The following is a 13,597-nucleotide window of genomic DNA, read 5'->3' as shown; positions in this document are numbered from 1 at the left end:
CACGCCTCAAAGTCTGAGTGTGGACATTGGGATTATAACGCCACCTGCAGGCAAAGAGTTACAGCTGCAGTGCTTTTCTTTGGAGTAGCTGCTGTTTTTTCATGTGTTTGAGGTTTTACATTTAATTTGGTGACGGGTCGAAGGTGATGAACTGAGTACAAACTTGTTGGAAGGACATCTGATTTTCCTTTTTCTTTATCTTGTTTTTTTTATGTTAATCATTAAAATGATGTAAAATGATGGAAATGTCGTGAATATTTCACTTTTATTTCAGTGATACTGTTGGTCAGAATTGATGAATCATGTCATGAATCATTTCATTTACATTTTGTGAATCTGTTGCACCTGTTTCATCATAATCCGGATGTAATACTGTACATTGATTTTCAATTGCTTTTGTTTTTAGGTTTTCTCTGTGGTAACATATAAAAAAACTAACTTTAGGAAACTCAATCTGTATAGATTATTAGGCTTATATAAATCTATGGATGTTCAAGTATTGTTTCCATGCAGGAAAAATACCTTATTGCGAAGTAAAGATATTTTCCACGCTTATATGCTAGAATTAAATAGTACTGTTGAGTATTTCTGTGGGACAAATAAAACAAAGTATGCTGAGTGGGACAAATTGGACCCACGGGACGGGTGACCCCGCGGGGCGTGGTCGCGTGGACGCGCGTGAGAAGAGGAGGAGGAGGGGGGGTGAGAGGAACGCGGCCGCGCGCTCCCGTTTAACAGACGCACACCGGCATCCAGCAGAGACGCGCCGACACACCCCAGAACACCACCGGAGAGAAAAGACCGACCGAGAAGAAGAAAGATGAGAGAAATAGTTCACATCCAGGCGGGACAGTGCGGGAACCAGATCGGGACCAAGGTACGGACCGGGATCATGTCCCGACTCAACTTTGTAAATAATAATTATGTCGCATCACTGGATAGTTGTGTTTGTAGGCTGACACTTGCCGTGACATTCGGTTGCTTTAATGTCCTGATGTTCTGCCGGACTGCAGGTTGCCTATAATAAACTAAATAACGTGTCAAACATCATGCAGGGATTTTCAGCCCACATCAGGCTGGACTCTAAGGAAAAACTGAAAGCGTCATGTCCAACTTCACCAAACCCAAACGGTTTTATCGCGAGATTGAGGAAATATCTGTATTTAATATGGATCTATGATTTCTGGCCACAACCAGTTTGACTGTTCCCAGTACTGACTGGGTGGATGGGATCGATGCTCCACTCATCCTTAAGACAAGCCAGAGTTTGGAGAGGCTGTTAGAAAAAATAGTGTCAGACATTTGTAGTAGTTTTGGACATTCAAGCTCTAATAATAATAATAATAATAAGCGTTAAAATGAACATGGTGTGCTCTCTGCCCTGTAATGAACTCATTTCGCTGCTGAGGGGGAGTGAAGTGAACTCCCTCTGTGAGACTATTCAAGGAATCTGGGTGAACGCACACACACACAGGCTCTGACCAATCACACAACTATTTCAGAGGGCTGGAAATCAAAGGAGTGAACTTGGTTTCAGCCGGAGAAGAAAGTAAATCACGAGAGATAAGAGAGACAACAAGAGCTAAACAGACAGTTAGCAGGTCACATCATAACCACAAAGGCTGCTGGGTAATGAAGCAGTGTGGAAACTCTGTAAGTCAGCAGTGACACAGCTTCTTAAACAAAGCTCAGGTTGTAAATTAAAGTCCGTGCAGCACCGTAAGAGTATCTGCTGGTGTTTAAGTTCATCCTGCAGATCTACAGCCGACCAGCAGAGATCAAACACGTCAGTGACCACGTTTTTAACTCCTCTCGCAACAAACTCGTCCTCTTTAACTTGTAGTGCAGATCAAATGTACCGAATCTGTCAGGTTGAAACTGAGGAAATGACAAGACAGATTTCTGGGGCAGCTGCGACTGCGCTTTTTAGTCTGAGAGCCTCATCAAATAAAGGTTTTTAAACATCTACGCCAAAGGTGAATTTACACAAATATTAAAAAAGACACATGAAATGACTGATTACCTTCAGTAGGACTCTGTTTGACCAGTTTTCTGTCCAGCAGCAAGAAACATGAGCCTGTTAATAAACCGCTTAACTGAAAATTTAGGTTTGAATGTTTATGTTTTAAAGGGTCAGTTCACCCAAATCACAAAAACATACATATGCGTGACAAGTACAAGGAAGAAGCAGCATGAAGTGTCCCTCGTTTATAGGCTATATAACACCTTTATTTAGTCAGCTCATCTCATTGAGATCAAGAGAGAGCTGAGTGGAGCAGAAAGAAACAAACTAAAACACAGCTTCTTCTTCTCTTTTTCTGCTGCTGTGACTCGGCCAGTTTTGGGAAGTGATCAGCGACGAGCATGGCATCGACCCTGCAGGGAGCTACGTGGGTGACTCATCTCTTCAGCTGGACAGGGTCAACGTCTACTACAATGAGGCCTCCTGTAAGTACAACACATCACAGTGAGTCACACACTGAATGACTGCTGAGGCCCTTCTGGAAAATAAATCACATTTCACCTCTTAAAGGTCAAGTGTTTAATATTTAGGAGGATCTAGTGACAGAAATGCAATATAAGATCCATAACTATGTTTTCTGTAGTGCATAAAGACCTTACATGATGAACCGTTATGTTTTTATTACCTGAGAATGAGACATTTCTGTCTACATACACCGCGGGTCCTCTTACATGGACGGCGCCATGTTTCTACAGTACAAACTGCTCTACAGGGCGCGTTTCGTCACTACGTTGACAACAACGGCAACAAAAAGTAACGTTAGTACTAGTAGTCGTAGTAGCCAACTGGTTTATTAGAATAGAAGAGAAATTTGAGCAAATGAAGGACCAGATGTCTTGTTTAGCCAGAGAGAAATATTCTCTGCACCCTATTCAGCAACGCAGCAAAACCTCTTATAGAGGAAGGCGGGGTGGTTTTACCTGTCTGACCTCGACACTAGAGGTCACAGTTTGCATTCTGCAGACAGATTTTTCGGACTAAAAAGTCAGAAAACACGACCTAACAGAGACAGTCGTAACTAATTCACTGTCTTAAAGCCTCAGTTTGTAAGTTTTAGTGGCATCTAGTGGTGAGGGTTTGCAAGCAGGGCGGAGAAGCCGCTCCGGTGGCCGCCATGCTCTATCGACTCATATAATATGCATGGTCCTCTATTTGTCCTCTGCTCTTCTTACTTCTAACAAACCAGACGACGACTACTACTACTTCTTCTTCTTTGTACATATTCAACATGGTGATGAAGCGCGCTCTGTGGAGCAGTTTGTACTGTAGAAACATGGCGGCGCAACATGGTCCATGCGTCCATGTTAGAGGATAGAAATGTCTCATTCTAAGGAAATAAAAACATAGCGGATCATTATGTAAGGTCTTTATACACCTTTAAATGAGGAGACGTAAGCATATAATTTTAAAGCATTTAAACGAACAACTGATGCTCCTGAGGACAGACTCATTTATGGGTTAAAAATAGAAGAAAGTGACGACTCTTCTCTGTTTGTGCAGCACATAAATACGTCCCCCGGGCAGTGTTGGTGGACCTGGAACCAGGAACCATGGACAGCGTGCGCTCAGGAGCCTTTGGGCAACTCTTCAGACCAGACAACTTCATCTTTGGTAACAATCCATACTGACACATGAAGGTTTTACTTTCCTAAATGCCAAAATAAAAGATACTTAAAGTAGTGTTAAAACATAACTGTATTAAACATCAGGGGGCGTCAGCTGAACGAGTATGATGTTTAGCAGCTTGTTTGATGAAAGCAGCTGGAAACAGACTAAACTAGACAGGAAATGTGCTGCAAAACCAAAACTAGGACCTAAAAGAGGCTAAAAGCTGCAGAGCTGCAGATGAGTCAGTGTAAGAGATACTTTAGACTTTGTGTGGAGGACAGAGCTGCAGCAGCAGTGAAACTTTCCAGCATTACATTTGTACAGTAAACAGACTGAAATATCTCCAGCGTTTGTTTTATAAACTGATGTCTCAGGAGGAGAAGAAGAAGCAGGGAGGTCTTTCTTATCCAGAAATAAAATCTCACAGCTTCTCTGTCCTGCTGAGAAGTGGGTCACCCGCCGAGTGTGTGTCTGCACGCACGCATTCCCATCTGTTGTGGCCATCGTTTCACATTTCACAGATGGATTTTCTCTGTGCTGATTGGTTGTCTGCAGGTCAGACAGGTGCGGGGAACAACTGGGCCAAAGGTCACTACACGGAGGGGGCGGAGCTCGTGGACTCGGTCCTGGACATAGTGAGGAAGGAGTGCGAGCACTGCGACTGTCTCCAGGTGAAGAGGACTAATGGCTTTTAGCTTTTCGTGTGTCTGACGTAGAGCTGCTTTACAGGCAGAAACAAGCGGAGCCAAAGTACCAGTTTCTTCTTTCACCTAATAATATTTGTAGGTTTTATAATCTCCTCGATGATCTGCGATATCGGCAAAGAGGGCTACACCGTGACCCTCAGTGGCCCCACAGGCCCCAGGTCACCTGGTAGCAGTTTGTTATTGATTACAGATTTGTTTTGGAACATTCACCAAAAAACACAGTATGAAGTGAAATGGGCGCCTGGTGGCTTAAATCATGGTCGTTGGTGATGCTCTCTGCATCATGTGTCACCAGGAAGTTGACACCGCCCTGTTTCCAGAACCTTTAAAATCCATTACCTGTTACCCTACCAGGTCCACCAGGTGGCAGTTCTCCTGCGTTTTCAACCCCAAAACTGTTTTAGCACAAACCAAAACATGTCCGTACCGCAGAGTATCAAAGACTCTTGTTTGCTTCTTCTCTGATCAGACTTAAATCAAATTTGAACTGACTTAGACAAAGGTGTCTGTCTGCTTGTATTTAGACAACATTTACCATTTGAGAACTTTGTCTTTGGTATTGTTCCATCACTAGTGTTTAAAATCAGTAACAGTTGATCTACAGTTTCATTGGCTTGAAGTAATAACATGTCATCCAGGTCCATTTATAATAAATATCTGAGAACAAAGCCTGACCATCCATCCACTTAACTGTCATCTTTCTCGTCACCGTTTGCTGTGAAATAAACAAACTATCTCCTACGATTCTGCCTGCAGGGTTTCCAGCTGACTCACTCTCTGGGAGGGGGCACCGGCTCGGGCATGGGCACCCTGCTGATCAGCAAGATCCGGGAGGAGTACCCCGATCGGATCATGAACACCTTCAGTGTCATGCCCTCACCTAAGGTATCAGAGCGGGCTTGTAGACTGAGGGAAGGACGGCCAGATGGGAGAATGTGTCAAATATGTTTAAATGTTTTGAGTGTTTTTTCCCCCTCAGCTTTCTTTGATTCCTCTCTTCCACCATTTCCAAGAAAATCCTTCTCGCAGAACCCCCAAACCTTTTTCTTACAGTCCGTGAAGTTGTCTTTTAAAAGTGTAATTTATACTTCTGGGTCGAATCGACGTCGTAGGCTACGGGGCTACGCAGAGGCTACGGCGTAGCCTGACGTGCACCTCCTCAAAAATGTAACTTCACGTCAAGTCAACGCGGACTGTAAGCTCTGTGTTTGGTCGGCTGGGTCGCCTCACAATGCCTCCGAGCCGACCGGAAGTACTCCGCGCTTTTAAAGTAACTTGTACTAGCGGCCAAAAAGGCGTCTGTTACACGGTGGATCAATATATTTGACCGTCACAACCCGAGCAAAATGACTCATTTCCCTATCCGGATGCGGTCCACTCGGTCACTAACATTTGAAAAGGCTATAACAGTTACAATTTTACCCCCATTCACGTTAGTGGAGCGCTAAACCGGAAGTTAGCCTGCTCGGCCGGCAAAGGTCAACACGGTGGACGCTGTTGCGCTACTGCCGACTAGCGTTTGGGGGTGTAATCGCAGAATGACGGACACACCGACGCACACGTATAAATGCCTGGCTACCCTACGCAGGAATATAAATCAAGCTTAAGTGCCCAATCAAACCTCAGAGATTAAAAAGAAGCTTTGCACTGTTTGTTTCAGGTTTCACGTGTGAACATGCGGCGAATAGCCTGGTTTAGGGTATTTAGGGTGACTACGGCGCTGGAAATGAGCCCTCATTGTTGGAATAACAGGAGGTTTTGCAAACACTGCGTGAAAGCAGCGTTATCCTGTATTTACATATGTGATCTTCCTTCCGTCTGCCAGGTTTCGGACACCGTGGTGGAGCCCTACAACGCCACTCTGTCCGTCCACCAGCTGGTGGAAAACACAGACGAGACCTACTGCATCGACAACGAGGCCCTTTACGACATCTGCTTCCGCACGCTTAAACTCACAACGCCCACCTACGGCGACCTCAACCACCTGGTGTCGGCCACCATGAGCGGCGTCACAACCTCGCTCCGCTTCCCCGGGCAGCTCAACGCAGATCTTCGCAAGCTGGCCGTCAACATGGTGCCTTTCCCCAGGCTCCACTTCTTCATGCCGGGGTTCGCTCCTCTGACGGCGCGAGGCAGCCAGCAATACCGAGCGCTCACCGTTCCCGAGCTCACCCAGCAGATGTTCGACGCCAGAAACATGATGGCGGCTTGTGACCCTCGCCACGGACGATACCTCACCGTCGCCACCGTCTTCCGCGGGCCCATGTCCATGAAGGAGGTGGACGAGCAGATGCTGAACGTCCAGAACAAGAACAGCAGCTACTTCGTGGAGTGGATTCCCAACAACGTCAAGGTCGCCGTCTGCGACATTGCTCCTCGGGGGCTCAAGATGGCCGCCACCTTCATCGGCAACAGTACGGCAATCCAGGAGCTGTTCAAGCGGATCTCTGAGCAGTTCTCGGCCATGTTCCGCCGAAAGGCTTTCCTGCATTGGTTCACGGGCGAGGGCATGGACGAGATGGAGTTCACAGAGGCGGAGAGCAACATGAACGACCTGGTGTCCGAGTACCAGCAGTACCAGGAGGCCACCGCCAACGACGGCGATGAGAACTTTGAGGACGAGGAGGACGAGATTGTTGAGTAAGGAGACCGAGCGAGGCCGGTAAAACTCAGAACACTGGTAGACTGATCGTGGGATGAGAAATAACAAATCTAGTGGTTCTGACCCATTTAGACAGGAAGTCAAGTCGAATTCAGTTAGAAATATAAAACATTTGCCACAGCTTCAAAGATTTAGTTATTTAAATAAATATCTTCTGGGTTGTTTTGGGGGGCTAATTATATATCTGAAGATAAACTGTCCTTGTAAAGTTATTTTTCCTCAAATCTAAGATTTCTATTCCAAAACAAATTCTAAAACATGTGCTCAGTATGTTCCACAACTGTTTCCCATGACAAACATCATGACTTCAGTACACAATAATATAAAACTTTATGTTTACTTTTATTTGAGGACAGTCAACATTGGTTCCTTTTGACCGTGATTTTTCTCTAAATTTAACAAAGTCATTTTTGTTCCTAAATCTAACCCAACTTTAACCTGTCCGATCAGAAAACGCTCGGATCTAACTTTGGACGGCAGTGACGACCTGTCCTGCTGATTATATCAGTTCTAGGAATGCAAAGAATACAATGTGACAACCAATGTCTGTCACTGTTTGGTAAGTTGGTAGAATAATAAAAGCTAATATTTTAATTTAATGCAGTGAAAATGAGAAGGTGTCAAAAATACAAACACAAGATGCTAAAACCTTGAAGTGGAAAGATGAAGGCATGTTTTGACGTCACTTTTATATAAAACAGACGCAAAGACACATGCTTGTATTAAATTTACAAAATCCCGATCATCGCTTGTCGTACTGTGTTCGAGTGTGTTTGTTGTTTTCTAACTGTGATTTTTGTAAATGTGAGCGCATCCAGAGCGGCTGAAATAAAAGCTTTGTTTAAGGCCTGACACTGTTACACGTCTACTGTGTTTGTGTGTTTTTGATGTGTACTGCATGTTTCCTGCCACTGGATCTGTCCGCACTGCTGTGTATTTATGGAACACATGGACACTTTGCTCACTAACTCCTTTTTGTTTAGCTATGCTTTATGAAATTAGTCATCTTGATTATAAAACCGTTTTTAGTCACAGTGGCCGTCTGACAGCAACACAGGTCTGAAGGTTAAATTATGTTTAAATAATATTTTTGTCGCGTATCGCATGTAAATAGTTTTTCTGTGTTTGTCTGAGGTCACTTCCTCTGAATTTGCTGCAGGTGTTTATAATTAAATTTCTTCGCTCAAAGCATTTTTTAAAAATGAACATTTTCAGGGGGCGAGACATTTTAAGGTTTTGATCAGAGTTTTTTTTTGTAGATATAAAAGAAAACAAAACGCTGACAAATGTATATTTTATACAAAATGTACATATTTCTGTGCACCAGAACGCTTTGAATTAGGGCTCGGTATCGACTGTCAATAACTTTTTAAATGTTATTGAGACTGTAAGTGGACATCTCATGTCAGATCAGGATTAGAACACTTCACTTGTTTGATCGTTCATAAATTAAACCACCATTTTGCCATATTTAGTGTTTTATTTAGTCAAAGTTCTTGGTCAGTTGCTTTGTATTGACACAAAATATGACAGTAATGGATTTCAGAGCGTTTGTAGGAAAAATTATCATACGCCTCAAAGTATTTTCGAGTCGGCTAAATGCAGACGTTTTGTTGAGGTTTCCAAAAGACGCAAGGTCACTCCTGTTGGACCCGAACTCGCCTCACTGTACTGACAAAATGCCACATCAGACAGGAGAGAGAGAACCCTCCCGTCAACAGCTTGTTAATCTCCCTCGCCCAGCGCTGTGTGTGAGAGTTGATTTCCCAGCAGTTCTGTTTGTGTTGTGGATTATGTGCAGAGCAGCAGCAACCGTCGCTGTGAAAGACAAAAACGCTTGGCTCATGTCTGTCGGCCTCAGCTGATGTCTGTGGATCTATTCTCCACCAGAGGCTCTTTGTATCTCTGCAGCACGAGCTATTCAGCAGACTCATGCAGCGCACAGATCAATCCTCAGCAGCAGTCATCTTGCTGTGGTTAATTTGCCGGATATTTTTGAAAGTGAGGACGTTTCCTCTGGTCCTCGCTTCCTCAAAGGCCTGTTCCTGAGATCAGAATCAGGTTGGGGTGCAGGGCTAAGGCATGTTTTACCTCAGTGACAGCCCCAATACAAACGTGTGTGATGTGTCCAGCTGCTGTCTCGGTCAGGAGGCCAGAAATAACTTTCCTGTCGGAGTCATTTGTCTTTCTGGAAGCAGAGGAAGAAAACCATGTTGGACTAATTACTTTTGCAATAATAAACATTTCAGGCGTTTAGCTGAAACTCTGAGGCAGAACAACAGACTTGTTTGGTCATTCGGACCCTCATCAGCTGCACATCAGGCCATTTTTACAATACTGACAGTCTGAAGTGCTGCTGGCATCCTCCAGAGGCTGCTGTGTTCATCTCAACCACAATATGAGCAGACAACATGAAGGTTTATCTGTCCTCAGTAGTGGAACTAGACGGGTAAAGTTTGTCCAGGTGACTTGATAGTTCACGTGAGCTGCAGGCGACTGCAGGACTGGCATCAAGTCAAAAATGGCCACCATATTGGGTGAAATATGAAAATATGACCGTCAAGGACAATATTTCTTTTACAAATACTCCTAAATTAAGCTGGTTTGGAAGCCTTGTTGTTGAAACTGAAAACTATAGTGGAAACGGTGGTCACGTGTAACATGTGATCTCCCAAAAGGAGGAGTTCTAATTTGCATCTGCTTCAGAAGAGATAACGGATCTGAAGTTCCTAAGAATAAAAGTGAGTCAAGTCAGTGAAGCCTGAAACCAATGAGGGTAAAGTTCTGTTGTCACAAAGGTGGTTCCCACCTGCAGGAGAGCAACCGCGGCAGCCAGACTCAGAAAACTGTGCCGGCGAAAGTCAGACAAAATGTCTAACCAGCTTGCCTCATGTTAAGTCCAGCATGCATCAGCGCTGCAATGTCAAAATGCACCTAATACAATCTGAGGGGTTCGTCCTGTGGAGAGAAGGAATGGGAAAAGCAAACTTGACAATCTGTAAAATAGATTTAGATTTTTATTCTGTATGTAAAAATAATCTTTTGGTCAGGGGGTCAATAAAAACATGAAGAATCATCAGTTATTAGGGATCGTCCAATGAGCATCATGAGCTACCTCAGAATGGGGACGGTGACACTACAGCAGATCAGTATCATGCTGGTCTGAGTCGGATTTTTGTGGTCCTGGCCCCTGGAGTGCTTACCCCCATCCAACACCTTCAGGATGAACTGGAACACCAACTGTGATCCAGACCAGATCACCAGTGTTGGTGGAGTTGCTAGACTCTGAGAGCGAATCGCTGCAGCTGGTTCAACATCTGGAGAGACCAGAAGAGTGGCGCCTGTTAGAGCAGACTTTTGTCCATGTTGTGTATCTAGATGTTGTTGTCATGGGTTAGTTAATAGGCTCGTGTCTCCAGAGTGACCGACAGGACAGATTTAATGTAACTGACTTTTACTGTTGTTCCTCTGACAGGAGCTGGAGAGCAGAGCGGGAGCTTGACGAGCCAATCAGAGAGCTGGAAGACAACCTCAGCCCAATCAATTAAAGGCAGAGTCAGGTCATCATCTGGAGAAATGATAAAACAATCCTGCAACATTAATGTCTCCTGAAAGCTTTTCCAGGACGTGTGAAGTGAAAATAGCAGCAGTGTTTTCTCAGGATCACGTCTTATATGCGTGTGTCTACAATTTAAATTCAGTTTGAAATATATTTCCTGAAATGACTCCAAATCTCAGCCTTAAATGTTGTTTTTCTTCACACGGCTCCTGCAGTGGTTGAGTTTAGTCAAATAAATTACTAATTTGGGTTTAAGAGAAAAAGTCACTTTGGTTAAACCTTTAAAAAGGTCACAGATGTTAAAGGATTCAATTAAATATCCTCTTTTATCTGTAATGTCTTGCGCAGAGAGGTTGCCCTGCTGCGTGTTATATTTTTATTTGGAGGCAGTTATATTTATTTTGTTCGTATTCAGGATCCTGGATTCACTGCAGTGCGTTATTTTTATTTGTAGTGATGATCTTACTGGAGATTTGTTTTCTTATTCTGGGAATGGAAATTAGAATTCTGCTTTATTTTAGGACAGTTTCTCATCATTAGTGTCAAAACTGGGTGGTGCTGTTGCTCAGAAATGTAAACCTACAAACTGATAAAGGTGACTTAAAGAATAAAGCTCCACTTTCACACATATTAACAGCTGTTTGTCAATAAATCTTCAAAGACTCATATTTGCTGCTGCTGATGAACACAGGCTCATTGTGACCTCTAGTGGTGGCGACTAGGAACTGCAAGCACAAGTGCACCAGATCCACAAGGGTCCTGCAGCGTGTTAAACCCAGATAGTGGAATCAACTAATCTTTTGTCATTATCTTAAATATATTTCAGTATTTTTAAACCTGGATTGGTGTGGAAATGACAAGTAGGTATAAAAAGTTTGGGATCCGTGCAGTAGATGCTTCAGATGAACTGTCTTCAGGGGTTGCAACCAAGGGCGTCACTTTGTGTCGAAAAGTGGTGGGGACATAAGGGCTCAGATTAGAGGTGTGACTGTACACTTAGATCAAGGTTAGAAGATTATGTTGAAGAAATGCTGAAATATATGAGTAGGGGTCTTGGGGTTCGCCCCCAGAAGATTATGAGCATTAAATTCTTAATTTACCGCATTCTGGAGACATTTCTGCAACAGTTTATGTTGGAATTGTCTTTATTTATAAAAAGGGAAACACAAAATTCAGGTGGCAGGAAACCAGTAGCTTGTTTTTTTCTTGTGTCTTCCTGCAACAACTCGCCTCTCACGAGATTTCATAGCGAGAATGATCCTTGTGTGAGACTTCATTTCCTGTTAAAAACCAACGGGGGGTCACTGAGACTGCTCATAGTCAAGAAACTACTATTTCATTTAGAATCCATATTCACAGAATATTTAACAGGAAGCCTGCGTTACAAACTGGAGGTGCGGAGTTTGAAAGATGCTATTCACCAGGCCATTAAGTTGCATTATGGGAAATGTTGGATCCAAATCAGAATAGAACAAATCAACAAATATCATACATTTATTCTTTTAGCTGACGCTTTTATCCAAAGCGACTTACAGCTGCTATACATGTCAGAGGTCGCACGCCTCTGCAGCAACGAAGTGTCTTCCTCAGGGACACATTGGTCACAATCAAACCCAGGTCTCTGACACCAAAGGTACTTGTCTTATCTACTGCGCCATCGCCACCCTGCGTCATTCAGACATAAATAAAATGAATCAGATAAAGTCAATAGTTTTATTTAGCGACTCAAGTCTCCCTGTTCAGCTCAGCTGCTTATTAATGTAAGAAGAGCCCGTTAATAACAAAGCAGGACTGTTCTATGCTTCTGACTGGCTGTTTTGATCATTTAGGGATATTTTGGCTCAATGTCTTTAAATTAAGGAGCAGATTGAGGGCCTATTGTGAATAATTTGCATATAACCTGATTTAATAATAGTAGCCTACATCTTTTTCGGTTTATTTAAACATTGTCTCATCACTGTAGGAATACAAATGTTACAGTAATCTAGTTTTTAACGTACTTTATTGTTAATGCAATGTTTATGATTCACCTCCCCTCCGATCTTTCTCCCCTTCTTCCTCCTCATCCTCTCAGAGTTTCCTGTAAGTGCCATGAGCAGCCACGAGGAGGAGCTGCAACACAACTCAGTGACTCCAGTGATTTAAACAGCCTGACTCACCGACATGACAACCATTTCACCACCAATCAGCTCCACATGAGAACACTCTGACTCCAGCCAGCGGCCGCCTGTGTGCAAATTACCCCAATGCAAAAATGCATGCATGTATTTTATTGAATAATTCCACGTCTGGCCTGATTTAAGCAGCAGCACGAACAGTTCTTGGTTTCTTCTCTCCTGCAAAACAGATTCCCCTGAACTGAAGTTCAGGAAACATCTGCAGAGCCAGCAACTTCTGAGTGTGTGTTGTAGTCAGTTAAAATACCTGTGAGATAAGTCGCTGCCCCTAAACGAGTAACCTCAGGTAATTGGCTGCTGCTAACGAGGCTGCTGTGATAAGTGGTTAAGGAAAACAGTGCTGCTGTGTGCTGGACTGCCAAGAGCTCGCCATATGCCGGCTGATGTAATTGGCAATTACAGGACAAAAACGGCGCGGAGCTCCGAGTGTTTGAATATTCAGGAGCTGCTGGTCGTCTCCAGAAAGTGGACTGGGATCCTGCTGCTGGATGCTGTCTCTGCAGACTCTCCACACAAACATAGTGATGGTCTTGCTCTCTGGTTCTTGTTCAGTCCACTTAAAATCTAGCAAATCATTTTAAGCTTCAACAGGTTGTCGATCAGTAAAGACTCATAATTGTTCTCCTTGTTTGAGAATTAATAAGTCAATAATTCAAAATCCGATAACTACCTTTAAAAAAAGATCCTGTTTTCTAACAGTACAACACAGCTTGGTTTGTCCTCACTGTTTAGAGCTGAAGATAAATCTTTAATGAAAACTGGAGTTAGACTCTGAACTCGGGGTGTTACTGCCGTCTTTAGCCATCGGGCCTCAGAGGGCCACAGAGGGCCTCTCTGTCTGTTGGATTAATGTTTGCAATC

General features: G+C 43.6%; 1 protein-coding gene across 1 annotated transcript; it reads left to right on the top strand.

The window, feature by feature from the left end:
* Positions 1–741: 741 nt before the first annotated feature.
* Positions 742–7,860, top strand: tubb6 (tubulin, beta 6 class V). The gene is made up of 6 exons (XM_046043124.1): positions 742–877; positions 2,340–2,448; positions 3,524–3,634; positions 4,187–4,302; positions 5,095–5,223; positions 6,164–7,860. Exons 1-6 carry the CDS (start codon positions 821–823, stop codon positions 6,980–6,982), a joined length of 1,341 nt encoding a protein of 446 aa, XP_045899080.1. The 5' UTR covers positions 742–820; the 3' UTR covers positions 6,983–7,860.
* Positions 7,861–13,597: the final 5,737 nt, after the last annotated feature.

The sequence above is a fragment of the Micropterus dolomieu genome, unplaced genomic scaffold (assembly GCF_021292245.1).
Source record: "Micropterus dolomieu isolate WLL.071019.BEF.003 ecotype Adirondacks unplaced genomic scaffold, ASM2129224v1 scaffold_25, whole genome shotgun sequence".
Taxonomy (NCBI): Eukaryota; Metazoa; Chordata; class Actinopteri; order Centrarchiformes; family Centrarchidae; genus Micropterus; species Micropterus dolomieu.
This window is presented reverse-complemented; position numbering and strand designations above follow the sequence as displayed.

Bases quoted from the DNA above. Each gene is read 5' to 3' on its own strand.
- tubb6 (XM_046043124.1), top strand. From the start codon at position 821: ATGAGAGAAATAGTTCACATCCAGGCGGGACAGTGCGGGAACCAGATC. The intron at 2,449-3,523 runs GTAAGTACAACA...CTGTTTGTGCAG, and splicing joins CTACTACAATGAGGCCTCCT to CACATAAATACGTCCCCCGG. The intron at 4,303-5,094 runs GTGAAGAGGACT...TTCTGCCTGCAG, and splicing joins AGCACTGCGACTGTCTCCAG to GGTTTCCAGCTGACTCACTC.